We start from the raw sequence: 27,944 nt of genomic DNA, 5'->3' as shown, positions 1-27,944 counted from the left end.
GAGATCTTAGATATCAACGTGCATATGCCCCTCTTTGCACCCCATGTGGGGGTTGCAATGTTGCCATATTTATATTCAATATATGCCTATTGTTTCACATTATAGAGAGCAATCCGTGAAATGAAGTTGATTATTGGAACATTTGGTAATGATGTGTATCTTGCTGACTTTGACCGTACATCGGGGATATTGACTCACGCTGGTAAAAGCTCGTTCGGTTCGGCTGCAACTTGGATATTGGACAGTCACCAAAAAGGCTTACTATATGCCACTGACGAAACAACTATATACAGTGGCTCGGGGGCCTATGAAACAAGTGTCGGGGCAGTAATTGCTTTCAAAGTTGATTTCAGCAATGAAAAGTTGCCGTTGACCAAAACTCAAAGTGTACTGTCAAAGGGAAAAGACCCCACACACCTGTTCGTCACCTCCGGTTCAGAGAACAATTTACTTTTTGTAGCCAATTACAATGGAGGCACGGTAGCCAGTTATAACATTGATGCTACCGGGCTAATCTCCGCAGAAAGTAGCTCTGTGATTGACTTGAGTAAAGACTCGAGCTTTCAGGTAGGACCCAGAAAGGATCGTCAGGAATGGAGTCATCCTCACTGGATAGGTCAACCGCCGTTGTGCAAGAATAATATAATTTACTTGACAGATCTTGGTCAGGATAAAATCTTTCAGTACGAGATATCAAATGGCATATTGAAACCTTTAGAAGTGCCATTTCTTTCGGCTGCCAAGGGAGCTGGTCCTAGACATATTGCATTTCATACCACCCAGCCCTTGGCATACGTTTTGAATGAACTGGATTCCACATTATCTGTTTATGAGTATGACGTTCACACTGGTCAGTTGAAGACTGAAATTCAGAAGGAGCCTACTGTGTCATCGAATATACTCCACAAAACAAACCCGAGCGCAATTCGGGTCGATAGAGAGAATCGATTTGTTTATATCACAAATCGTGATATATCCAGTGACAAGTCAGGAAATGACTCAATAACTGTGTTCAAGATTATTACAACCGGTGTGACCCATGTCCAAAATATATCAAGCGGTGGTTATTTCCCTAGACATGGTGATTTGTCTCCAGATGAGAAGTGGTATATAGTCGGAAATCAAGGAAATGACCGAGTGGATGTGTTTTCACGACAATATGATACAGGCCTTTTAGAGTGGAGATCTACTTTAAAAGGGATTGAGAAGCCGGCTTATATATATTTCCACCAAGAATAAGAAATTGAGCAGAAACTACTACTTACATATTTATATAGCTCTTCCTTGAAAGATGAATACAATTAGCAAAGTTTTGGACATAAGCAGGATATATAACGTGTACAAATTAAAAAGAACCAACTACCTTAGTTGCGCATTAGCTAGAGGAAAGGCTATAATTTCGAATCCTCAGATAGCTTGATTTGTCCTGCTTATTAAAAGTTTTGATCATAGTTTCTATTTTATTTATTATTAGGCACTTTTCTCTCTCTGTACAGTGATACAGTTTGATGCCTGATGTATGCATTACCGACAGTTTATCCGACGGTGCCTGATTCGTACAGATAATCAAAACAAACAAAATATCGGATTGAGCTTATCATGACTAGATGCTTTCCAATTCTAAAAATTTTCTAGCCAAAATGTCAATACTATATTAAGAGATTTTATAAAAATTAGCAACAGATACTAAAACTAACTAAACTAGGGCCAAAATAGAGTATGGCTGATATTTTGTTCTAGATCTTATCCGTTTTAGTCAACACGCCGTAGATAAGCTAAGCGCGGCGCTAGCTGCCACGTTATAATGATAAAGTCAGCATACCCAAATAAAGTTAATCACCAGTTTATCTTGTATTTATTTTCTTTTCAAAAATATTGACTGAGACTCAGTAGTTTTATTTCTTGCTTGGTCTTTGTGGAGAGATATTTCTGCATCATAAAGAGGCGGGTTACTGAAGGTGGATTTGATTTATCTTGTAAAGCAACTGTCAATATCATTCATTGATAAGGGCAATTAGAACAAAGATTCCCGGTGTTTCAGTATAAATCTTGGCTTGTAAGCTTGGAACTGTATGTCAAAAATTCGGCAAAGATATAGGAAATAAGAATTTGATTGAGTATCCTATATGAGAAGACAACATATCGTTCTGTTCCATAATGCCGCCGCCAAATTTTGTTAGACGGTCACCAATATCAAAAAAAGGATCTGATTCTCGATATGCCGTTATAATAGATGCCGGGTCAAGTGGGTCCCGGTTGTTTGTGTACGAATGGCCAGATCCAATTCAGTACAGAGCTGAACAATCCAAAAATAAAAAATCATTGCAGTCACTACCACCACTTCACTTAGACCCACAATGGAAGAAGAAGACTAGCCCTGGAATTTCATCATATGCAAAGAAACTAGACAAGGTCTGGACTGACCACTTACAAGAACTCATAAAACATGCACAGTCTATTATCCCTGCCGAAGAACATTTTTCTACGCCTATCTATTTTTTGGCTACTGCTGGAATGAGACTGTTACCGGACAAAGATCAAGCAAGTCTATTGAATGAAGTTTGTTTGTCTTTGAAAGAAAACACAAATTTTTACCTACCAGAATGTGAGAGCCATATCTCAGTAATAGATGGTGAAACAGAGGGGTTATATGGATGGCTAGCGTTGAATTATCTGCTAGGTCCCACTAGGAGCTACAGCGAAAATGCCCACTCTTTTGGGTTTATGGATATGGGTGGTGCATCTGCTCAAATAGCATTTTCTCCGAACAAGACTGAAACTGAACGTCATCTTGATGATTTATATGATGTTCATTTGAGAAGTTTGGATGGTGAAGATCATGAATGGAAGGTATTTGTGTCAACATGGTTGGGATTCGGTGCTAACGAGGCGAGGAAGCGTCTTTCTGAATATTTAGTGCTAAATATTGACTCATTGCCTAATCACCAACACGATGCAGCATTAAATACAATTTCAGACCCATGTGCTCCAGCGGGACATTCTTTTAACTATTATGATGGCTCCAACACGAATGTCACGTTTATAGGAACCGGTGACTTCGAACATTGTTTGAATCAGTTGGTACCACTACTTAATAAAGGCCTTCCATGCAAAGATGAACCATGTTTGTTTAACGGAATTCATGTTCCCGCAATTGATTTTAATTCAGACAAGTTGGTTGGAGTGAGCGAGTATTGGTATACAGCCAACGATGTTTTCGATATGGGTGGCAAGTATGATTTTGCCAAGTTCAGTAGTAAGGCCAAGGAGTTCTGTTCATTGTCTTGGGAAGAAGTTTTAGCAAACAGTGAACAAGGGGTGTATAAAGATATGAAAAAAGAGTACTTATCTACAGCATGCTTTAAGGCAGCTTGGGTGGTAAATATTTTGCATGAGGGATTTGGAGTACCAGTATCAGATAATGGCAAAGTTCTTTTAGAATTGGATAAACGAGCTACATCTATTGATTTTGAGAATCAGTTAGATACCAGGAACATCCATGATTTCATTGATCCATTCCAAAGCGCAGTTTCAATCGACGGTGTCGAATTAACTTGGACTCTAGGCAAGGCAATGCTCTATGCATCTAGTCAGATACCTTCTGCTAGACCGGGTATGATAGATGTCGGATATATGCCTGCTGGTGTACCTAATCCACAATATATTATCGGGGGCGAAGGGATTCCATTCAGCACACCTATTCGTCATGCACCCGTTATTTCTGGAATTCACATTCTATTTGTTTTTCTAATATTACTTTTCTGGCTTGCTTTCGCATATTTTAAATCATTTTTGGGTCGCGGTCATTCCTCACGCAGATTTCTTGGGTTTTCATCATTATTTCATAATAAACTTCGATATCTGACTCATCCCATATGGTCAGTTTATTCTAGGTTCTCAGGAAATGGCAAGTCGTATATAGATGACTTTGGCCGTGAGGATGCTGACCGATTATTAGAAGAGGGTCTTAACGAGGCAGATTTTTCACTGAAAAGCTATCCCGGTTCACCATCTGGATCCAGAACCTCATATGCTCCAAGAAGGATGAAATCATCGGGAAACCTTGGAAAATCTACGTCTATGTTGGATCTCAACAGCGTTCCTTCTAGAGTGAGCAGTAGACTCAATATGAGACCCGAACCAATACGTCCTATTTCGTCATTTGATCTTCGTGATGAGGGTCTTAAATAATTAGATATTTATATGCCATCGTGTGTAATGTAATTATTATAATTTATTATGTTTGTGCAAATAGTTTTATTGTTTTATTTGTTTTGATTGTCGGCGCTGCCAGAACTATAAAATGAACGTATAAAAGGTTGATTTTGAGCGGTATTATTTAATACGGCTGCTGGAGCGCGTATGCTTCGTGTTTTTTGATGTCAACGCTATGACCAAATCATGGGGAAATCTTCCACCTGAATTGATTGAGCTCGATTTTGATACAGACTCTGATGATGATGCAGAACTCCTTGCAATAACTTCAGCGCCGAAGTTAGAATCAAGCGATGCAACGCCAGGATCAAGTGCAGCAGTACCAGCATCCAGAGGATCAAGCTTCTTTGATAAAAGACCGCCCTCAAGTAGTTCTCGAATAACAACATCCCAGCGAAGTACAAGCAGTAGAACCTCGACAAGTAGCAACTTTGGGATTGCAGTGACACATCATGAACTGAATCCTGATACTCTTGGCAGCTATATCTACCCCACAAATCTCCCGCCTCGAGATTATCAAATGAATATCGTCCAAAAGGCTCTATTCAACAATGTTCTGTGTGCGCTACCGACAGGTATGGGAAAAACATTTATTGCTAGTACAGTTATGCTAAATTGGTATAGATGGACTGTGGACGCTAAGATTATTTTTATGGCTCCCACAAGACCATTAGTATCGCAGCAGATTGAAGCATGTCTTGGTATCACAGGTATCTCCAAGACAGATGCTTGTGTAATGATTGGAACAAGTAGAGCTAAAGCAGATGGAAGTCGCGAAGAACTTTGGAAGTCAAAGCGAGTCTTTTTCTGTACTCCTCAGATTGTCGAGGGTGATCTAAAACGTGGCCGAGTAGATCCCAAGTCAATCGCATGCCTTGTGTTTGATGAAGCACATCGAGCAACAGGGAATTATTCCTATGTTGAAATTGTTAACTTTATCTACAGATTTCAGCAATCTTGCCGAATTTTGGCTCTCACAGCTACTCCATCTGGCCATATTGAAGGTGTACAGCTAGTCATAGACAATTTAAAAATATCCCGAACGGAAATCCGTACCGAAGATAGTTTGGATGTGCGACAGTATATTCACAAGAGGAATATTGTAAGAGTTCAAGCAGAACCTTCTGAGGATGAGATTGTTATCCTTGATCATCTAAGCAAGGCAGTGGGACCTCTGCTAGGTGAAATGAATGCAATGGGAGTTTATTACGTCCGAGAAGTAGATCGAATTACACAGTTCGGAGCATTATCAGCATTACAGAAGTACATGGCATCCCCTGCTGGAAGAAACAACAAAGGAGCCGGATTTAAAGTCCAGGCAATTATGCCCATTTTGATAAAAATTGGCCAGGCTATTCATCTTCTCAAAGTGCATGGAATAGTCCCATTTTACAACTGTATAAATGAGATGAGAGGGGAAGAAGAACAAGCTAGACAGAAAAATACAAAGAAAAAGGCAACAAAAAAGAGCACTTTATTGAATCATGAAGGGTTTGTTGCTTGTCTTGACTACTGTGAGCAGGTGATTTTTGATGCGAAAACATCAGAGTTGAGACCAGACTTTATAGGACATGAAAAACTCAGACACGTAGTTGATATCATGAGCGACTTCTTTCTTAAAAATGAAGGGTCCAGGGCTATTATCTTTGCGGAATACAGAGACTCGGCAGCTGAAATTGAAAGGGTTTTGAAATATTTTTGTCCCATCAATGTTCGACCACATTTATTTATTGGTCAGAGTAATTCTGACAAAAGCAAGAATAAAAAGAATAAGGATGATACTAAGCCGAAAGAGACAAGTCGGAGAGGTATGAGACAAAAATTACAGCAAGAAGTTGTGGACAAGTTCAAATCCGGTGAGCTAAATGTACTTATTGCAACATCCATTGGCGAAGAAGGTCTAGATATTGGTGAAGTGGATTTGATTGTATGTTTCGATCAATCAAAGAGTCCAATTAGAATTATCCAAAGAATGGGCCGTACGGGTCGTAAGAGAGAGGGTCAGATTTACCTTTTAATGACGAAAGAGGAGGAAAAGAAAGTGGACCATTCAGTTGGCGGTTATAAATTTATTCAAAATCAGATCAATGACCAAGAAAAGTTTACATACCAAGAAAATAACCGTATTCTTCCATTCTCAGTGCGACCCATATGTGAAAAGATTCTTGTAGATATCCCTGAAGAAAACAAGGAGATTCTTGTCGCTAAAGACAAGGCCAAGGACATTGTAGAAGTGCTCAAGTCAACTCAAAAACCTACCAAAACGAGAAAGAAGGCCACACCCAAAAAGTTCTTTATGCCTGATAATGTTCACACAGGTTTCCTCCAAGCCAGTGCTCTAGCTGTAGACAGCGAAGGAAACGTACCCCCGCCACCAGTGGCGCAGCTACGAACTGACCAGATTAATTCAAGCGAAGACCTTAACTTGAGCGGATCACCGCCCAAAACCTCACTCTCAACGGTTGTTAACAGCTCGCCTAAAATCGCACATGCGTTAGATTTGGACAGCGACAACGATTTTGCATTTGATTCCAGTAGTGACATTGATCCCGGCGACCATAAGATAGACACCACGGGCACACTCGCAAGTAGAACAATTCAGATTCAACCACGTCCCCAAGAAGTTGAAAGTAACAACGACGATATCAAATCAGACCCGATTTCCAGCGATGATTTGCTAGATGAAATGCGGGAAGTCGATGCTATTTCGAAAGCAGCGGCAGCAAAGCCACGGATTTTAAAGCCCCCTCTCAAGCCATCTGCTGGAAGCTTATCTGCTATAATTGCTAAAACAAAGCAGAAGACACCGACGAGTTTAACTACAACAGCAGTGACTTCCACCCCTGTATCCACATCCACTCCCGCGTCAACTTCTACAGTAGCAAATCCAGTAGTAAACCCAGTAGTAAACCCAGTAGCAAACCCAGTAGTAAACCCGGTAGCAAACCCAGTAGCAACTCCAGTAGCAACACAAACTCCCAAACAGACCACAGCTAACAAAACAAAGTCGTTTGAGAAACCACCCGTGCCTGCATTACAAAGCTTTTTCAAACAACCGTCCCCTCAACTGTCACCGCCACCACCACCGTCAGTACACGAATCAAAACAACCGGTGCGGTCTGAGACTGAGCGAGTTATTGCATCCGCTACAGGAAAAGAAGGATTCCTTTCCCCCGATCAGCTCGATATCTTCGAAGCTGTCTACAGAACAGACAATGCTCCAGACTGTGCTGAGTACGACCCGCTCATTGGAGCGAAGCTCGCCAACCCTCCTCATGCATTTATCGCTCACAGCGTGACAAGCAAACTGTTCCACTCTACAATTCAACGGATGAAGACCCTGGCAACAGATCCCTCTTTGAAGCGACCCACACTGAACATGGAGTCCCCGCCGTCCAAGCGACCAAAAAAATTATAGACTTATTTATTTTTTATTTATATTTGATAGAAACTCGGGGGATTTGGGTGTTGCCTCCGGCGGCTGGGCCGTTGCCCCAGACCCCATTGCTCCTGCTTCGCGGGAGATTGAGTTGTGGTACATGTTAAGTCTCTGCAAGCATCCAACGTCACCTACCATCAACAGCAAAACCTAACCCCACAAAAAATAAGTATATAAGTGGCCACATGCCCAGATTTTTTGGATTTTTTTTCTCTTTTTTTCTCCTTATCTTTATGCTCGGGCATTACGCATATCAGTGAGGATTCGTCCGAGATTGTGTATTTGCTGGTTGAAAACTTTAACCATGACCGCTCCTGTGAGGAGATTTATTTCGAATCGCAGGGAATTTTTGGAGAAATTTTATTTTTAGTGTTGACTCACTGAGTACACTTTAGACTGATTGGGTGAGGTCACGGAATCAGTTTAAAGCGTTCGTAGTGGTTTGTCACGTAGAGGCCGATATTGAGGCAGGTACTGATATTGTTCTCGTAAACCTGAGACATTTGACATTACATGCCTGAGGCGCAAACTGGATTCTTGTTATAAGGCAACGGGTGTTAATAAGGTTAAAGTTCAATAGAAACAAATTCTTTATATGTGGACAGCTGATTGCCATGTGGGAGTCATTCATAGTTGACTTCGGTGACAGTGAGACTCCAACTCAGTTGATTTGTAAGTGTGTGTCTATTGTTAGCAGTCTGTGCTCTAGAAGTTTCAGTAGGTATGTCTGTGCTAGCGCTCGGTGCTGTCGCTTGGAGTTAAACCTAAACAGATCAGAGCCACAGGTTTCAACCTCCGGTCCAACCAGCCAAATCAGCAGTATTCTTAGTGGTTGAATGGGTCTCAGTGTTTTGAGCCCTAGATAGACTCATTCACATAATACGAGTTATATTAAACCAAACAGGATCAACAATTAACAGTTAGGCCCGTAGACGTAACGACTCGAGCGCAGCGAGAGGAGCAACGGGGTCTGGGGCAGAGCCCCAGCCGCCGGAGGCATGCCGGCCCGTTTGACGAGAACAGGTTGGTTGGATTTGCGACGAAATCGCAGATATTTGTAACAAAGAAGAGTGGAGAATAGCTCTTTCAGTTCCAGGCTGATAGCCCATGTGATTCAGGGGGAGACAGACTGAACAGACAGAATGGCCAGTATCAGACATTGCAGCGTCTGTCTGACTGGGACTCGCGGTTAATAGCGAGAGAGCAACTTGGCAAGTAAGTATATTTTATTACATTGTTTGTGGAGGCAGAATACCATACGATTATTAGGTTTGGTTATCAGTTTGTATTTTTTATTATTATTCAGGGCCAATTTGAGACTTGATCGCGGTCAGTAGAAACAGTCACCCGAGAGCTCGTAGCCGGAGATGGGAATTATTTCTTGGTTGGTGGAAAATCATATTCGGTTGAGAAGCCAAGCGCCGCAACCTGTCCTTAACTAGAAACCCAAATTCAGGGGGTGTTGGATTTACAGGGCCGATGGCTCATGCAACTAATCGTCCAGGGCCAGACGCGATCGGCTGGTGCAAGCAAAACGCGCTGCAGAGGTCTCCGTTTCCCCTACTACGAATGTAGGGGTGAAAAGCAGACGTGCTGATAATGAGCGTCGATTGCTGAGCACTACCCAAAACGCACTTGCGAGACGGGCCCTGACAGTACAACTGGTAACAGGGGCACTCGGTCTTAGATGGCGTTGCCGCTCGAAATAGATACTAGGAAGGTATAGATAGGTTACATACATACACATCTTACACGTCGACCTGCGTACCCAGGGTTTAACGAGATTCATTATATAGAAAGATCAGTGCACATCTGCTTGTATCGAGAAGGCTAGCAAACCCAGGCTCTGTCACTAAATTTATCAGGGGTACAGGTACCGGTCGGTTGGTGGCCGGTTGAGGGCCGGTTGGTAGAGAATAACTGCGTGGGCGGTCTGGGTGGTCCATTTGCGATGGCTATCATGTCAGAGTGATCTCCCGGATTGATTGGGTTGGTAGGAGCAAGTACTTCCGTTTCCTAACGTGTCTGGTAACCATTACATTGGTATGTGGGCCAGAGACCCAGAAAGCCCACCAGCCCACCAGACCAGACCACCCATACTACTGGGGCCCAGATGGTTGTTTAAATTCCTGGCGGATTTAATATATATTCAATAAAACCACATGGCGGAAATATTCCTTTCAAGTATGAAATATGTATATTAAACTTACAAATCAGCGCCTGTAATAATTACAATAGCCTAGAGTATGAAGTATATATTTAATATTTTATATTGACACTTAATTACTTTTTCCACTTATTTATACTTTAGCGAGGTACGTCTTAATGTACCGTCGGTACGGCAGCCTTTAATTCATATATATTATTTTCTTTTTATATTTCCATAAATGTAGATATCGACGCATATGGGCTAATACACGTATTTTTGGCCACATAGCCTGTGGTACCAGCTCTTCAATATACGGTATGTGGCCCAAACTCCAGCAGTTGGAACGGCATTATCTGTTTTCTTATGGGTTTCGTAAACTCCTTGGTAAAAATATCATTCTTATTTGCCGTGGATTGTTTTTGTTACTTTTGGATGTGTACTCTGGATGAATGTAACTCTATATATATGCAAAATTGAAATGGTGATTTCATTCTATCCATTTTGTAACTTATATTTGCGTACCTACCCTCTAATTCGGAACACATATTTCCCAATCTCAAATTTAAAATAATCTAATCTAGCTGGTATATTTATTTTCTACCGCAAGACCCCATTTTGTTTAATCTGATTTAGCCTCATTTCATACCTTGCATTATACGTTTCTCGTTTCTCGTCTCTCGTTACCGCATCTACCCCTCTCGTCGCCCCAGACCCCCTTTTTTTCTGCACCTTGAATCTCCCAACCCCTTACAGTCAGCTGCGAGGAATCCCCAAGCTCAGAGCCCTGCCGCTACAACCACGTAAATCATCTCCCTCCCCCAGCCCAAGCTTTCCAAGTCTAATCCTATATTTTCCTCATCAATTAATTAACTTCGACCAGTAATTTTTACTGTGTACAACGGTCGAATCCTTTATTGGCGTCATTTTATTTTATTCTCTCGCTTGGTCAGCAATTAAAATTCAAATTCAAATTTCCAGTTATAATTACAAGCCTATCGGTTAGGCACTAATTCCAGCACCACCCCCTTAAAATTAAAGAACCATACATATACATCTGCAAAAGTGGTATATTATTTTGCTTGGATTGTATCCTTGAATATCTTTCTTTTTTTTTTCTCTCTCTGTTGTTGTTGTAACCGACCTTAGATTCTTATCTTGGTTTCCTTTTTTTTTGTTTTGTTTTTTGTTGGTTCTTGTAAAATACAGCGCTGTTATTTGTATCAGCAGCAACTCTACTATTACTGTGGGTTTCTTGACAAGTGTATTGTCACACGACGCGTTTCCGACCAGTCAACTCAATCTGGATAGAAAACAAAAAGAGGACACTGGTCACTAAAGCACAGGTTTTGTTTGGTTAATTAATCACTCAGCAAATAAGATTGGTCTATTGATCTTTATTTGAGCTGTCATTTGTCACTTAGTGTTCGCGCTGTCACTTTAGTGTTTACATCCACCTGTGGCTTCTATTTATTGTATGGTTTATTGTCACTACTAGACTTTGCCTTAACTCATCACATCACTCCCTTTTTCTATTTTCTTTCATTTATCATCGCCATGTCATTTTCAACGACGGCCTCAGTGTTTTCTCAACACGCGTTCATGAATCCTGGACCGGCTCCTGCCCCTCCTCCACAATCTGCACACTCGTCTATTTCCAATAGTGGGGACAAGAACTCACATCCACGTAAACCATCAAACGCAAATTCGCAATATTCACTCTCATATTCTAACTCTTCATCATCGCTAGCCTCAGCAAATGGTTTATCGACATCTCCACGATCTGCTACTCAAACTCTATCTAAAGATGACAGTTCATACTACTTACACCATGCTCCAACCTCATCACAATCATCATCTTCATCAGCAAGTCCAACCACCACAGCTCACACTTCTAATGGTTCGACCTCTTCTTCTAGCAAACCGCTGAAACCACCCAAACAGGGCTGGGTCTCTATTAAAGAAGATGGTTCAATGAGGTTCATGTGGACCAAGAAGTTTCTTGTTTTAAAGGATAATGTTTTAGAGCTCCAAAAGAACGAGGTATGTATTGATTAGCTGTTCATCCTACTTGGTGCTTAAATCTGACCAGTTTTTTACTAACTAATAATAGACATCCACATCGTCACAAACAGTACCATTATCGACCATTTCAACTGTTACCAGAGTGGACATTAGGCCATACTGCTTTGAGATCATCCGTTCAGGCGGTGCAAAGTCCATATTTGTTGCCTGTAAAAATGACTCTGAACTCTACTCTTGGATTGATGAGATTTATACCAAATGTCCATTTACTGGAGTATCAAGTCCTACGAACTTTACTCACAAGGTCCACGTCGGTTTTGATCCAACCTCCGGAGAGTTTACAGGCTTACCTGAGGAATGGGCAAAACTTCTCAGTACTTCTGCCATCACCAAAGAAGATTTCAGTAACGATCCACAAGCAGTTATGGATGTTCTTAATTTCTACAGCAAAAATATCAATGGTGTTCAAGACCTTGTCAAAGGCGCTAAAGAGGCCAAAAGTAATTCCTCCTCGAACCTATTATCAAAGGAACTCAAACCTATAACTAATATTCCACCCATGCCAAGAAAAGATTCAGCTGTAGACTCCAATTACTCAGCTTTGGCTTCACAACTTCAAGAGTGGACCGTTACACCATCTATGAAGACATCCACTAGTATGAACTCTCTGAAGTATCAAAATGCCGGACCTACTGGTCCCTCGTCTAGATCCCAAAACCATATGGCTCCGATCAGACCACCCCCACCTCCTAATGGTCTTGGTAGTAACTCGCCCAGTCAGTTACCGAGCCTAACTATTCCTTCAGGACCCAGGGATGATTCTAGCCCTCATTCTCCTCATACGCCTTCTCCAACGACTCCTTCACCTGTTGATAGTAGACTGAAGCCTCTTCGAACTGCACCTTCTCAACCTCAGGGCCATTCTCAAGTTATCAAACCAATTCAACCGTTGTCAGTTCATAAAGCTCCAGCACCATCATCATCTTCATCATCTTCGGCCAGTCAACAGCAGTATTCTGGCTCTAGCTCTTCCAGCTCTTCAGGACCTCGACTTCGACATGTTGACAGTTCTAAGAATCTTGATCCATATAGAACTGCCCCAGTACCTCCTTTGAAGACCAAGACCAAGAACCCCAGCTCAAGTACTTCTCATTCTGGTTCCGGAGAGTCTGTTTCTCCTCCTAATCAACAACAGCCTCCTCAACCTTCTCGTCAACAATATCCCTCTCATTCTAAGCATGGCACTCCTCAGGCTAGTCAAAACTATCCAAGCCAACCCCAGCGTAAAGCCTCAAATCCCAAGAACATGGTCCCAGCAAGACCCGCTCCTGGCCCTCCAAAGCAACATACTTCCCCTATCAAGGCTGTACATTCATCGTCCAAATCTGGTTCCAAGGGCTCCGGTACTTCAGGATCGTCTAGTGCAGCAGCAGCTGCTGCCACTGCTGCTGCCGCAGCAGCTTTAGAAGGATCCGGGAAGCGAAAGGATGAGGTTGTTGAGAAACGTATCTCAACAATGACTGAAAGTCAAATCATGCAGAAAATGCGATCGGTCGTCAGTCAACAAGACCCTACACCTTTGTACCAAAAAATCAAGAAGATTGGCCAGGGTGCTTCAGGCTCTGTTTACGTTGCCAAGCCTCTTAGCAATGCTCCCATGGTGTTGACTCACCGTAGAATTGCTATTAAGCAGATCGATTTGTCGACCCAGCCTCGTAAAGAGCTTATTGTTAACGAAATCGAGGTCATGAAGGACAGTCAACATCCTAACATTGTCAACTTCTTAGAAGCCTACTTGAGAGCACCATATGATCTATGGGTTGTCATGGAGTTCATGGAAGGTGGTCCTCTGACTGACATTATTGACAATAATGATATTTCTGAGGATCAAATTGCCACGATTTGTTTTGAGACTTGCAAGGGTCTACAGCATCTGCACCATCAAAACATCATCCACCGTGACATCAAGAGTGATAATATGCTTCTTGATGCTCAAGGACACGTCAAGATCACTGATTTTGGTTTCTGCGCCAAGCTGACTGATCAAAAGAGTAAGCGTGCTACCATGGTGGGTACTCCATACTGGATGGCACCTGAAGTTGTCAAGCAGAAGGAATACGGAGCCAAGGTCGATGTTTGGTCTCTTGGTATCATGGCCATTGAAATGTTAGAATCCGAGCCTCCATACCTTAACGAAGAGCCACTCAAGGCCCTCTATCTTATTGCCACAAATGGTACACCAAAGTTGAAGAGACCAGAAAGATTATCCAAGGAAATCAAGCACTTCCTGAGCGTTTGTCTGTGTGTGGACGTCAACTACCGAGCCTCGACCGATGAGCTGGTCAACCACGAGTTCCTACGTAAAGGATGTTCTCTACAAAGCCTGTCGTCTCTGCTGGCCTACAAGACGAAAAAGAATAGTTCATAATATTCCGACTATTTATATCATTGCATTTAGATGTTACTGCATACCGCATTGCTACTATAATCCTACCTCGACATTCTATGAGATTTTACGACATTTGGACCCTTTTATTGTTGTTTTGTTTTGTTTTACTATCACGCTTCTAGTCACTCCTTTAACGAATGTATATCTTAATCTTGACCTTCCCATGCCTGCCTCCGGCGGCTGGGGCTCCGCCCCAGACCCCACTGCTCCTCTCGCTACGCTCGAGTCGGGGTCGTCTGGGGATCGAAGCGTCCGTCTTGTCCCCAAGCACGACTCGAACGTAGTGAGAGGAGCAGCGGGGTCTGGGGCGGAGCCCCAGCCGCCGGAGGCACTACCTACACAAAAAGTGAAAGCAATTAATCTATTCTATTTCTATCGTGGTAACCCTGGGGTCAATAAATTAAATCAAGTGTAGAGTTTCTATGCAAATGAATCTTTTGATGGTGTTGTCGCGTGTTTAGGCGACAATGTTGGAAAAGGTCAGACTGAGCTTTTTGGTGACTGGGTCGAAAGAGTTTACTTTGACGCTATGCAAGTCACGGATGACAATATCAGCACCGGCAGCTTTGACGATGTCGGGAGTGTAGGTGGTGGCCATACCGATGACGGTGGCTCCAGCAGCCTTACCGGCCTTGATTCCGGCAGGGGCATCCTCGAAAACGAGGAACTTCTCGAGGCCGAGTCTCTCAGCTCCGAGCTTGTATCCAGCAGGATCGGGCTTTCCCTCCTCGACATCCTCAGCGGTAATAAAAACTTGTGGTGGAGCAAATTTCAAGAAGTGCTTAAGCCATCCAGTGGCCATAGGCAAAGTACCTGAAGTAACGATACCCCACTGGCTTGGGGGAAGAGCATCGTGGAGCTCTCTGACACCAGGAACAGGAGTAGCGAAAGAAGCCCATCTAACTGGGATGGTAGCCTCGAGTTCACCAGAAATTTGCTTATTAGCCATTTCAGGCTTCCAGATCTTCAAAATATCAATGGTTCTTCTTCCATGCGAAGTTTGAAGTAGTTTGTGAGAATCGATGCCATGTTGAACACCAAAATCGTGCCAGAACATCTCGACACATTCAGTAGAAAGCATCAAAGTTCCGTCGAGATCAAAAAGACAGCCATCAACTACCATATCGACAGGAGGAAGGTAGTTTTGAGTAGCGACCGAAGTCGACGATGAACTGGGCGAGCCCCAAGGAGTACTAGCAGAAGACATGATGAATAATCAAATTAGTGAATGAATGAATGTGTGTTGATGAGTATACCTTGACAGTTATTTATCAAATTTCTGATGGTCCTTTGTTTTTAACCGGATAAACAGATAATGATAATCAATTGCAAAGGAAAATGTGAATTGAACTTGTGGTTTAAGTAACTTTTAAAAACATCTCAAAAATATGGGCGTGATCTCATGCTTTATATATATTTCGTGTCGCCTGCTGGCACCATTACTATCTAAGCTACATCGAAAAAAAAAAAAAAAAAAAAATTCGGAATATATTTACTTTTGATTTCGCAAACAAAATGTGTCTAAATAGCTAAACTCAACTAGGATAAATACAACCTGAGCATATGCATGTTTCGGTATTGGAATACCTTATCGACGTCATTATTAATGTTACTTGTGTTACTATGCAGGCAGACAAAAATATTCTATTCGGTTTAGGGCATGTATGAATCCAGATGACGTAGTAGTACTTCTTAAAACATGGCGACAAGCTTAAATACTCCGGGTATTGCAGTTTCCAGTGTGCGTAGTATTTTCCATTTCTATTTTATTTTCTAAAATTCGAGTGATTGTGTATATAAAATAGTAATATGTGGTTTGTCACCACGTGCTGTTCGTTAGCTAGTTTATTTTCGTTGTTCGAGCGAACAAAGGAACTCGGAACAGCCAGACCTGCTAATAGATAACGGATTCTGTGCAGTTGGGACTTCTGCAAGCAGATTTAGGGAAAATTTACACCTAAAAGGTTAGGGACCTACACCAAGTAGGATGTCGGTTGGTTGGCAAATAGAAACACGATAGATTTGATTCATATACTGCTGGTAGTTGTTTTAGAATATGTCGCATGTACTGCCGTGCTTCAGGTCGAGTGCAGTTTCAGCTACTTAGCGAAGCCGGAACATAATACACATTGCAGCAGTCATTTACTGGATTCTACACAAACAGGACGTTATTTCTTAGTGCAGACGAGATAAATAAGTAACTACTAAGTAAGGAAATAAGTAACTACAAATTAAGTAACTACTAAGCAAGTAAGTAAGTAAACAACTAACTAACAAGATAGCAAGGCTGTCTAGTTAGATAGCTGGTGGCCTTGTCGGGAATGCTATCTGAACACAGCTCTCAGAGTTTTGCGGAACGAAATATGGACCGATAGGAACCGTAACATTCTAGCGGCAGCTGGGGACGGCAGTACGGAGATATACCGAGCTTCACATGTAACCAGTTACGCCGACTGGTGGTTGATTGAGAGTATCCCGGTAGACCGAATAGACCGAGGCCTTCCAGTTTGAAATGAAAATGGCCAATCATGTCCATCTGTTTCATCACCATATCAAAAGTTGAGGCGACTTTGAGCGCAAATCTTAATAACGCATGCTTCCCGTTCCCGCAAGATCAGCCCTGACAGGAGTCTAATTTGAATAATGTTTTGTATATCAACGTTGTGATGAAAAATGTCTATCAATCGCCCGTAAATTGATTGATCGGCGATGCCACCTATTTAGGGATGTGACAAGATGGAAGGTCGGAATTGTCTGGACAATCTGGTAACTAGAAAAATACATCAGCCGGAAGTATCAGACAACGAGCTTATCCAAGCAAAGGAAAACATTAATTAGGATAGGAATTATTATTCGGACCCTCTGCAACTGGCCGAATGACTAGCGTGACAAATGGTCCTTCTGCATTTATAAAAACCTCCTGGTTATGCCATGAACAAAAATATGGACGCGCCCGCGTTTGAAATCAGCATATGTGTAGTGACTGGTGCAGAACATACTGTACTTTAGGTGCCTGCTTATCAATGACGTAAAGGCATTTTGGAAATCAGCTGGATGACGTACATGAAGAACCCCTTGAGATCTTGTTCATACCATGTTCGTACTTCCTTATCATAAAACCAGAAAGAGCTCAACTTTTATTATTCGAGACAGAAAAAATGCTCTTAGAAATCAACATCAAATCCATGCTTCGTCCGATTATCATCCGAGAGAACAAACAGATGTACTCTCTTTGTTTTAGGTTGATTGATAGGACAGCTATCACCAGCCTTGAACTCTGTTCCTAGCTAGGAAACCCGGAAAAACTCTGCATTCTATGACGTATTGCGTTGCATTGTCAGTTTTATCCGGTACCTGCACCGTCCGTTTAGTATGCATGACTTGGCTGGCCCTAAAAACTGCTTCAAACTCGGTCTACCGTCTAGAAATCTAATTATCGTACCGATCGTCTTTTTATCTCCTGTCTCTCCTAGGTTCTACAGATGACTAGATTTGTCATCTGGAAACATCAGAACATCAGGTTATTTATTATATCTGCCATTCTAAAAAAAGCTGGACAAAGTTGACATGAATACCTAGAGTATGTAGGGGGGTCGACATTTGCAAAACCCCTGGTAAAGTCGTTTACCAAATCACAGAAAAATATCAAAGAAAAGTGTAATCACCCACCTTACGGGGTTCGTTAGTTTGATGACACTTACGGTCACACTTGTGGTTGATAGATGCATAATATGCATGTACCAGATGCTACATAAAATTTTTGGTGACAAACTTCCTGAATTACCTGCAGCTCATATCTAATAGAGTCTACTTGAGCTCAGCCAGCCTTGACATATTCAAAAATGATTAATACGCGGATGTCGATGGCCACGAGGTTGAGTGATCATGTGTCGCGTATGTTCATGAACCGGTCACCGGTATACAATGGTGTTCTGGCGCGATTTGCATCGACCAGTACTGCTACTACATCACCAACCAATCCCACCCCTCCACCACCAACTCGTGGGTTTCAAGCTCACAAATCCATTTATAATCGAGCTCCAGCAAAGAGCGGTCCACCTGCTGATGGTAAACAAACTGTGGGATATGTTCTACATGGCAAATTCACAAATAACAATACAATGCTAACATTAACCCGCCGTTATGTGCGTGTGGGCAAATTGGCTGAGAAACTGACAGATCAAGAGAAAATTATAGATCAAGTCAGACCAATGCAAGAAGTGCTAGGTACGATTTCTTCTGGTCAACTGGGATTTCGTGGATCTAAGAAAAATTCTTATGAAGCATCATTTCAAACCACCTCTAGAATGTTCAAACTCATGGAAGAAAAGGGTTATCTAAATGAGCGATTAGAGATTGTCTTCCGCCAATTCGGAGAAGGCCGAGAGGCTTTCCTGAACGTACTCAATGGTAAGGAAGGTACTAAAATCCGTCCTATCATCTATAGAGTAACCGATGCATCTAAAATCAGGTTTGGTGGTGACAGACCTCCAGGCCGTCGTCGTGTATAAGCAGCAAGTCACTAGTGCTGTTTATTTTGTAAATATAATATTAACATGAATGCTGTAATGGAGTCAAAAAATCATCATGCGATTCTAGGGCCTCAGGCTAAATAGTATGTTAGGTCATGAGGTAGTAGATAGGATAGAAATAGCCTTGCAACTGTCTGGGTCATGTATGTCGCCTGTTATACGGATCTCACTTGGCCCTGGCCTCATTCTTTAAATTTCACTAGTAAATAGACTTGTTCAAAAAACATGTTAAAATGACTATAGGGTTGATGGTTGATTGCCAAGGCCGATCTGATGTTTAGATTGTTTTGATGCACATCACTCTTGCTTTACTGATAAGGAGCGCCCCTGCAATGCTTGCACTTCACTGATAAGACCCATTTTTCCCAAGAACACCTCTGAAAGCGGGGTAGCTGTCTCATTGGTATGCCTTTGGGTATGTCTCTGGTTTCATTATCACCCTGTTTATATCGGAATGCTATCGGCACCAACACCGACGTTTGCGGGTTGTGGTGCTCGGTCAACTTCATTCCATCTTTCTGGACCGGTTACAATGTTTGTTCCATTGATCTGATTACACTACCCATTCCAATATCATTTTAGTAAAATATAACATTTTCCCTTCCCACAACTTGAGCCAAAACAAGAGAAGTAATAGCAGCGTCTGGGTGTAGTTTCAACAATTTTGGTGGTTATTTCGGTCTCCCTCGTTTTAGACTTAACTCCTCTCTCAGCGGGGTTTCGTCCATGGTACGGCGAGAGTTAGATGTAACCAGTAATACGTAGATATATTAACTACTAAGCTTATCAAGATAGGCAACAGCTCACGATACCAGTTAAACCCAATCTGGTCCTTATCGGTTTGCTATATCACATCAACGCCGATCAGGCTATAAGAAGCATGACCAGCAGCATGTCTTGAAATAAAGAATTCAAAACATATACCAGAAGATAAAACTCTGCATTACAAAAAGAGGCCTTTGATAATGCTGTTTAAACGCAAGCTGATAAACCCCCTCTATAAAATCCCCTCTATCTCTATATATTGAGGGTGTAAGATTACACTCCATAGTTTGTGTTTTGTATCATTTAATTTGTTTACCTATCCTTGCCCTAATCAGCAAGTGGTTAGGGACTGATAAGAAATTTTCTTGAAATTTTCGTTGGGCCCAACCCAAATCGGTCGGTCTGATAGTGGAGCGAGCGCCGCTTTACGCATATTTTGATGCTGGTTAGACCTATTACTTACACGCGTATTTCCCCGATCCATAATATAGCGCACTAGTAGAGATCTCCCTTCGGAGCAGTATATTATTCCGTAGATTCCCTTCGTATTCTTTTTCTTTTTTTTTTTTTTTGGATCATGAATACGACTGTCAACCGTAGAAATTTTATTTTATTGGTTGCAAGAAATTCAAGGATATTTGTTAAATCGGAGCGATCTAGTTGGAAACCCCTAAATCATTTCACTTGTAAATACGCCCATAGTGGCGTAAACTTCCCCGAGAAAAGCGGACCCAAAGATTATTTGATATCAACTAATCCAGAGAGAAATCAGTTACCAACTGAAAAACTAATAACTGGATCAGAATCTAAAACTGTTCATAGCGACAACTCGGACAACAGAAGCAATATGAGCTCCACTGCAACCATTACGGCAACCTCTTCTGGCATCCCAGCCATGAATAAAGAAGCTAAAGCAGGACTTTCTGCTGGTTATAATGCCTTTGAACACCCTCAGATCAAAGCTACACTATCACAAATTGCACACATCGCCCCTAGATTTGCACTGAGATCAGGTGATGCCAAGGTGCTTTCATCACCAGCTCAATTTTATGCTCTGCTTAAAGAAAAAATTGCATCCGCGAAGAAGCGCATTTTTTTGGCTACTTTATATATTGGAAAGCAAGAGCATGAGTTCATTTCTTGCCTTGATAAGGCGCTAGATCAAAATAATGATCTTGAACTCTATATTCTTACTGATGCTCTACGAGGAACTAGAGAAGCTCCAGACACTTGTACAGCATCTTTACTAGCCCCACTAGTGTCCAAGCATGGCTCCAACAGAGTTCATCTTCGAATGTATCATACTCCAAATTTATATGGACTCCGCAAACAATATATCCCCCAACGTTTCAACGAAGGGTGGGGTTTACAACACATGAAGTTGTATGGATTTGACGACGAGATCATTCTCTCTGGTGCTAATTTAAGCTTGGACTACTTCACCAACCGTCAGGATCGATATATTCTTTTCAAGTCTAGCAAGTTAACCGATTACTTTTACAAGATTCACCAGGCTATTAGTACGCTAAGTTATGAGGTGGTTCCATTGAGTAAAGATAAGAACCCAGCTGGATTCAAGTTAACGTGGCCAAACCACCCTAGCATTATTCCTGAGCCCATAGAAGATCCTGCAACGTTTATTCAGAAAGCTACTGAAACTTTGTTTCAGCTATTGAGGCCAGAAATGTCGGAAACCAGTCGAAAAACTTCCAGTCTAGCTAATGATGAGGTTTCAGAGCTTGGTGAAGTTGAACACGACAAGGATGTGCTAACCTATGTTTATCCAATCTCACAATTCTCACAACTGTTACTGCCGGATACTTCGACCGAACTTACTGTTCTGTCTCGTGTGCTGTCTATGCTTGGAACAGACCAGTTTAACTGGACTCTAACGGCAGGCTATTTTAATATTCATCCACTATTCAGTGAAAAGCTGCTCAAGACATCTCCTCAACATGCAGATGTCATTACAGCAGCTCCTCAAGCCAACGGGTTTTTCCGTTCCCCTGGTGTATCCGGGGCTCTTCCAGGAGCTTACTCGTTTTTGGCTCGTAACTTCCTTCACAGCATCATCACCAAGGGTAAAGGTGATAAAATTAAACTCCATGAATGGTCAAAAGGCATCGTCAATGTTGCTGACGGCTGGTCATATCATGCCAAGGGTCTATGGATCGCTTGCCCCAACCAACCCAACCCATGCATGACTGTCATTGGTTCTTCTAACTATACTCGTCGAGCATACTCTCACGATTTAGAGTCCAACTTATTAATAGTCACCAGTGATCCAGATCTCCAGCAACAGTTTGGTAACGAAGTGGCCAATCTCAAAGTGCATTGCAAGGAAATGAGTCTCGATGACTACGAGGCGGATGACAGACGTCCCGACTGGAAGCAGAAACTTTTTGTCCGATTCATGGGTGACAAAATGTGATACAGTTAGATCCATTAAATATAGATATAGATACCTTTCTCTAATATTATACATACATTTGCATTACTTTATTTTACATCATTTCCCGCAGCGCTTTGTGCTGTTGGTTTCTACCCAAAACCCAGTTTCTGCCGTTTCACAGAAGAAGATACAACAGTAAACACACAGAAACAGCCAGAGATATTGAGAATAGCCATTTTCACCCCGTTAGGATCTCAAATGTGGGAGGTAGAGTCAACCATTTGATTATATAACTACTCTGAAGTGGTGCCTATAACGCCTGTCAAGCAGAGTCTGGTATTCTCAGGGGAAATATGCATGTAGTAATCTTTAATCTTTAATCCGCCGTCGCGCAAGTGCTAAGAGCTTACGGTCTCAACCCCACGGACATTATTCAGATTATTGAGAAACACCTTGGGCAATGAGTTTACGGTCACGGAGTAGAGCGTCCACTGCTACCACAGGGTCGCCGATTCCTGTCACAAAGGAGGAACAAGCACAGCATGAGCTATGGAGAAAGGTGATCGCGCTGGTGAACGATAGTAGCGAAAATGGCCATGCCAAAGTCAAGAAGGTGCTTCAAAACATCTCACAAACAACCGATCAATTATCTCCATTAATACAGGACTACGCTGCTTTGTCTGATAAAGAGGTGCGGTTAAAGGTCTCCCAGCTGAGTAATTTAGACGAAGTTGCTACTAGATTGACGCGACTGCACGACCTCTATCAAACTGAAAAAGGATTTCGTGAACACGAGTCTATGTAAGTATTTGACGATTGTATCCATTGAGTAGCCATAGCTGTTACATTGGTGCTTCAATCGAGTGTCTGAGGATAGAGATTATATTGAATTGATGTATTCGTAGAGTCACAATACTGACGTATTCAGCACACTGCAGTCTGCTCTTGAGGCCATGACAACTTTAATATCATCAGCTCAGTCTATTTCCGAAGCAAGTACGCCCCAATTTGCTGGCTCATCAGGCTCTGGTGGTACGGTCAATATTTCTGGAACTTTAGGGTCAAATGCATTGAAAAAGCGACGTAGAGGACTGGATGAGCATGCAGGTAAGACAACATTTAATAAACGAGGAAAATTGGGGAGCTCTAGTTCGTACTCTTCGTCTAGTTCAGCATCAGCAGTGGATAATCCTTCTTCGGTTTCGGATCCTGCTAATATCCATGTTGGTACTCAGGTGGCATTTAGGTTGAGAAAGCATAAAGGTGGAGAAGAAGAGTGGATTCAGTGTGAGGTGACCAAAGTTATAACTGAAGGAATACGGTTTGAAGTTCAAGATCCAGAACCTGATGAAAATAATAATCCAGGACAATCATACAAGGCTGGCATTCGCGATATAATTGTTGTGCCTATTGACCAGGACAATACATCTCTACCACCATTCCCACCACATACTATAGTGCTGGCAAGGTATCCTGAAACAACTACTTTCTATCGGGCCGAAGTCATTGACAGCAGCAAAAAGGAGGGAAAATGTCGGCTAAAGTTTGAAGGTGAAGAAGAAGAAGGTAAAGAGACCGAGGTAGAACGACGTCTAGTACTTCCGATTCGTTGACCCCCTTCTTCTGAAAAACATTATGTAACATTATGATACACATGTTGTATCTCAATTTCAAACATTATTAGATTGTTCTATTCCATCTTTGGAATTCGCTATCAGGATCCTCGTTCTTTAGTCACTGCAGAACAGTGGTCTAACTTGGACCCTTAGAGAGAGCATAGAGCATATGTACTTCTATCATGTCTGGGTCAGTCTCATCGTTCAGGGACTGTCTTGAGGACTGGGAACAGGACTCGAAAAAGAACAAGCTGCAGGGTCTATCACGCCCAAACCAATCTTTACGACTGACACATATACAATAGCAATAAATTTCAATACACACTTACACAGACATTAACGATTATAGTTCACAAAAGAGATTATCAAGTCACGGTTACCATAGTTATAACCCGAAAGCTTGAGAATAGCATTTTGAGCGCTTTCAATCGAGTCTAGCTGAATAACACCAGCACCGGCTGAACGGCCGTTGGGCAACAGCTGAATTTCAGCCTTTTCAACGGGGCCAATAGTGCCAAAAAGCTCTTCAAGGTCTTGATTGGTAGTCGACCAGGGCAGGTTGCTTGCATAAATGATATTGCTAGGCTCGCCTGATCCCTTGGCACCATCCGTGAATGGATTAGGTGGGGCCGACGAAAATGAGGCCGGTGCAGAACCACCAACATATCTGTCTTGACGAACCTCTAATGGTCGTCCTTGAAAGTCATACCCATTATATTGCTGGATAGCAGCTTGGGCCTCCTCGGGAGTTTCAAATAATACAGTGGCAGCTCCGCGCGACTTGCCGTTAAAATTAAGCTTCAAGTCAACACGCAAAACGTTTCCTGAACTGCGAAACAAGTCTTTCAGTTCTTGCCAGCCAGTGGAATAGGGCAAATTGTTTACAAACAACTGAGTACCTGGTACTGGTGGAGGGCCACTACTAGCACCGCCACCTCCTCCTACACGGTCACGTGAAAACGATCCTGGACCAGCTCCTGAACTGGGTGGTGGTCCATTATGAGAACTTCTTGATCCAGATTCACGGTCCTCACGAATAAATACCAAACGGTTATTCAAACTTTGATTGTTTAAAGTCTCAACAGCCCGCTGAGCCTCATCTGCAGTTGCATACTCAACTATACCACAACCTTTAGAACGGCCGTTTGGCCCAATAAGTACATCTGCTCGCACAACGTCTCCTGCTTGCTTCATGAAATCTTTCAATTGTTGCCATCTAACATCATAGGCCAAATTTCCAACATAAACGCGTCTATCTTGGGGTCCTAATGCACTTCCTCCAAAACGGCCACCTCCGCCATTGCCACCACCATTACTATGGCCTCCAAAGTCGCCCATTCTTCTTGGAAATGTACGAAAACTTCCTCCTCCCTCTCGTCGGCTGTGATAGCTGTTGTATGAATCACGTCCGTGTCCGTGCCCGTGACCCCGTGATGGATAATCTCTTCTGGGGGAACGAGATCGGTTTCTTATTGGTGATCTTGACCTAGGTCTATCACGTCGTGGAGATCTAGAACCAGACCTCTGTATCATGTTAGTAAAAAATGTGTCAGTTAAAATAAAATAACCAGGCTCTTGCATCATCCTCTCGCACTGCCTCCGTTCTGGCCGCACTGCCGACTTGCTAAGTGAGCAGTGATGTGCTCTGAAAATCCCACTGTTTACAGAAAAGACTTCTGCTAACCAGTTTTGTGATTAACAATTGGTTCCATTGTCTGTCTGACTTTCCAAATTTCTCATTGTCTGGAAATGGATTGCCTTCTTTTTTGTCAATGTTTTTTTTAATGCCACAAATAATATGCTACTTCCCAACATGCTACTAGGAGCGTATTTTCGTCTCAAAAGCCATACCATTCAATCCAAAATCTGAACAATTACACTGGCCGCCTTTCAACCCGTATCTCAAAACAAACTCTCGACAATGGATTACTCACAGTCAAAGCAGAATACTAGTAAAATAGTCCAACCTCAAACTATCTCACTGAAAAAATTAAAACAACCCAATATCTCTACTCTGACAATCAACAAATACCAAAACCGTCTCTTCTCACTACTCTTCTTCCTTCACCAGACACACGTCTCCAAACAACTCCAAGTCGACACTAATTGAACTCTACAAAATGTTTTGCTTAAATCCCTGAGTCGGTTACTTGGTTGGTAAGAGGTTACGAAAAGTAAATTTACAGTGAGATAAGTCGCGTGTTTTAACCGCTACCCAGGTCGTCCCCCCATTGCCCTTTGAGGCAGTTCCCAATTCCATGTGCTGTTTGTACATGCAAGCGACTAGTATGGAGTGCATACCATTCTCTACATATATGATATCACACTGGTAAAGATGAGGCGGCTCGATAGGCGGCTACTACGGCATATGCATAGAACCATGCCAGCGATGCTATCAACTGTAGAGATTAGCCAATTGTACGGCTGGTTGACGTTGCTGAGAGTTACCTTGGTGGTTCTGAGAATGGTTCTGGAATAGAAAGACTGGCAGGCTGGTTGACATTCCAGAAAATGTTGATAGAAATTCGAATTTTAAGAGAGCTAATTGCTGGTAAATTGCTGATGGTGTTGTAGAGTTAAGAGTAAGTTCGTTCGTAAACTGTAATAAAGTAAAGTTTGTGTTCGAGTATGTTTTAAATTGAGAGGTGTGGTTGATCAGAGTTATGGTGGATACGAGTGATTCAGCTGGGAGGTCGACAAGCTTCATTCGGGGTTGCATGAGGAAAACTGCTTGCTTTTTGAGACTGCTGGTCGGCATCTTTTTCAAAAGAAACACTATTGCAAAGTGTCTTTGTAGCGAAGCGAACTATTGGCAATATCGAACTATTGGCAAATATTTGCAAGGTTGTATTCTCAAGGTGTTGAATTGACTCAGACATACAGTCAGACAGACAGATAGAAAGACAGACAGACAAACAGACAGATAGGCCAATAGGCATACAGCAAGAGCAAGGCCGAAAAAAAGCGGTTGATCCATAATTTCTGATTGGTAGCCCTCGGCTAGAGAAGGCAGTAACATTTCTCAGACTGGCATTAGACAAAAAGTAGACAGATACTTCTGGATATCATCAAGTTCATGAAGTTCCAGCCTGGTCACTATTCGCCAGTAACAGAAAATTACCATGCCAGCCGTTCGAGAAACCCAAGCCTTCTTTAGCCATGTTGTTAAAATTTTCAATTATAACATCCTTGCGATATAGATCTGATCCAACTGCAATTGATATGAATATATCCTTTGATTGTACTTACCGCGTATGACGCATAATCAGCTTCGAGTTTTGTCAGTTATTTTTCTCATTTCACTCATAACCCTGCAATAATTGCAGTGGAATTGATTTTAATCACTTACCCATTGTGAGAATATTAGTATACACGTATGGAGATTGTTGGTCTACTTTTTTTTTGTTGGCCCTTGTTTATTATTATTCCTTGATCACAATGTCTAAGGGGTCAGTTTCCTATGCAAACACGAGATCGAAGCAATGTGACCGACGCACTAACCGACGACTAAACACATTAGCCACACCCCAAGAATTGATCCCTGCCAGACTTACTACCACTGTACAATAATCACTAATAATCACCAAGTCTAATATCTAATTAACAAAGTGTCTGAATCCTAGCAACTGATTGTTTTCGAAGTGGAGATCAGATTTGTCGAATCGTGTTAGTGGAACCTAGCTTTTCAAGGATGCAGATTAGCCGTGCTGATCATGTGACTTGATTGAGATCTCCATACGCTCATCGCGATATAGTGCATTTCAAGAGTTACTATTGTCCTTGGTCCGAGACGAAACCCATTTGTCAACTATGACAGTTGAAGATTGCATTCAAATAGCATTGACAGAAGATCCTTTGGATCCATTAGAATTGATAAACTTTGTACGAACACCTCGTGCTGGAGCTATTGTATATTTTGGTGGTATCACACGAGACAATATGGATGGAAAACAAGTTGTACATCTTTCATATGAAGCATATAAGCCTTTGGCAATTAAAACGTTAAATTCGATAGCTAGCAAAGCGCTAGAAAAATGGAATATAGAAAAAAACCACGACGAATACATTTGTAAAGTTGCTATTGTACATCGATTAGGTGAAGTTCCAATTGGGGAGGAGAGTGTCATTATAGCAGTCAGCGCTGGTCATAGGAAAGAAGGTTGGGCAGCTGGTGAATGGATCCTAGAAAGGGTTAAAGAATCGGTCGAGATATGGAAGAATGAGAGATATGCGGACGGAACTGGCGTTTGGAAAGCCAATGATGGACACCGTCCTCACCAGCATACAGCCTAATTCACACCGTCACCTGAAAAAGGAGCCCATGCACAAGTTACCCAATGTGAAAAGAAATCAAAATAAATATAA

At 42.1% G+C, this 27,944-nt stretch overlaps 11 protein-coding genes across 11 annotated transcripts; 9 read left to right on the top strand and 2 right to left on the bottom strand.

The window, feature by feature from the left end:
• Positions 1-120: 120 nt before the first annotated feature.
• Positions 121-1,239, top strand: AWJ20_3099 (cycloisomerase 2 family; the record flags this gene model as incomplete). Its single annotated transcript, XM_018880095.1, has 1 exon — positions 121-1,239. The coding sequence occupies one exon, from the start codon at positions 121-123 to the stop codon at positions 1,237-1,239; it is 1,119 nt and encodes a 372-aa protein (XP_018737948.1).
• Positions 1,240-2,157: 918 nt separating this feature from the next.
• Positions 2,158-4,191, top strand: YND1 (Ynd1p; the record flags this gene model as incomplete). The annotated part of the gene is made up of 1 exon (XM_018880094.1): positions 2,158-4,191. One exon carries the CDS (start codon positions 2,158-2,160, stop codon positions 4,189-4,191), a length of 2,034 nt encoding a protein of 677 aa, XP_018737947.1.
• A 199-nt stretch (positions 4,192-4,390) lies between these two features.
• On the top strand, positions 4,391-7,633 carry MPH1 (Mph1p; the record flags this gene model as incomplete). The annotated part of the gene is made up of 1 exon (XM_018880093.1): positions 4,391-7,633. One exon carries the CDS (start codon positions 4,391-4,393, stop codon positions 7,631-7,633), a length of 3,243 nt encoding a protein of 1,080 aa, XP_018737946.1.
• Positions 7,634-11,357: 3,724 nt separating this feature from the next.
• AWJ20_3096 (uncharacterized protein) lies at positions 11,358-11,858 on the top strand (the record flags this gene model as incomplete). The annotated part of the gene is made up of 1 exon (XM_018880092.1): positions 11,358-11,858. The coding sequence occupies one exon, from the start codon at positions 11,358-11,360 to the stop codon at positions 11,856-11,858; it is 501 nt and encodes a 166-aa protein (XP_018737945.1).
• A 391-nt stretch (positions 11,859-12,249) lies between these two features.
• CLA4 (serine/threonine protein kinase CLA4) lies at positions 12,250-14,253 on the top strand (the record flags this gene model as incomplete). The annotated part of the gene is made up of 1 exon (XM_018880091.1): positions 12,250-14,253. One exon carries the CDS (start codon positions 12,250-12,252, stop codon positions 14,251-14,253), a length of 2,004 nt encoding a protein of 667 aa, XP_018737944.1.
• Positions 14,254-14,731: 478 nt separating this feature from the next.
• Positions 14,732-15,481, bottom strand: GPP2 (glycerol-1-phosphatase HOR2; the record flags this gene model as incomplete). Its single annotated transcript, XM_018880090.1, has 1 exon — positions 14,732-15,481. The coding sequence occupies one exon, from the start codon at positions 15,479-15,481 to the stop codon at positions 14,732-14,734; it is 750 nt and encodes a 249-aa protein (XP_018737943.1).
• Positions 15,482-18,116: 2,635 nt separating this feature from the next.
• On the top strand, positions 18,117-18,785 carry MRPS18 (mitochondrial 37S ribosomal protein YmS18; the record flags this gene model as incomplete). Its single annotated transcript, XM_018880089.1, has 1 exon — positions 18,117-18,785. One exon carries the CDS (start codon positions 18,117-18,119, stop codon positions 18,783-18,785), a length of 669 nt encoding a protein of 222 aa, XP_018737942.1.
• Positions 18,786-20,148: 1,363 nt separating this feature from the next.
• Positions 20,149-22,002, top strand: PGS1 (CDP-diacylglycerol--glycerol-3-phosphate 3-phosphatidyltransferase; the record flags this gene model as incomplete). The annotated part of the gene is made up of 1 exon (XM_018880088.1): positions 20,149-22,002. The coding sequence occupies one exon, from the start codon at positions 20,149-20,151 to the stop codon at positions 22,000-22,002; it is 1,854 nt and encodes a 617-aa protein (XP_018737941.1).
• Positions 22,003-22,916: 914 nt separating this feature from the next.
• SGF29 (Sgf29p) lies at positions 22,917-23,576 on the top strand (the record flags this gene model as incomplete). Its single annotated transcript, XM_018880087.1, has 1 exon — positions 22,917-23,576. One exon carries the CDS (start codon positions 22,917-22,919, stop codon positions 23,574-23,576), a length of 660 nt encoding a protein of 219 aa, XP_018737940.1.
• Positions 23,577-23,915: 339 nt separating this feature from the next.
• On the bottom strand, positions 23,916-25,112 carry HRB1 (Hrb1p; the record flags this gene model as incomplete). The annotated part of the gene is made up of 1 exon (XM_018880086.1): positions 23,916-25,112. One exon carries the CDS (start codon positions 25,110-25,112, stop codon positions 23,916-23,918), a length of 1,197 nt encoding a protein of 398 aa, XP_018737939.1.
• Positions 25,113-27,389: 2,277 nt separating this feature from the next.
• Positions 27,390-27,872, top strand: AWJ20_3089 (Molybdopterin-converting factor subunit 2; the record flags this gene model as incomplete). Its single annotated transcript, XM_018880084.1, has 1 exon — positions 27,390-27,872. The coding sequence occupies one exon, from the start codon at positions 27,390-27,392 to the stop codon at positions 27,870-27,872; it is 483 nt and encodes a 160-aa protein (XP_018737938.1).
• Positions 27,873-27,944: the final 72 nt, after the last annotated feature.

This window comes from Sugiyamaella lignohabitans, chromosome B, assembly GCF_001640025.1.
Source record: "Sugiyamaella lignohabitans strain CBS 10342 chromosome B, complete sequence".
Lineage (NCBI taxonomy): Eukaryota > Fungi > Ascomycota > Dipodascomycetes > Dipodascales > Trichomonascaceae > Sugiyamaella > Sugiyamaella lignohabitans.
Note: the sequence above shows the minus strand (reverse complement) of the source record. Positions and strands in the feature narration are given on the sequence as shown.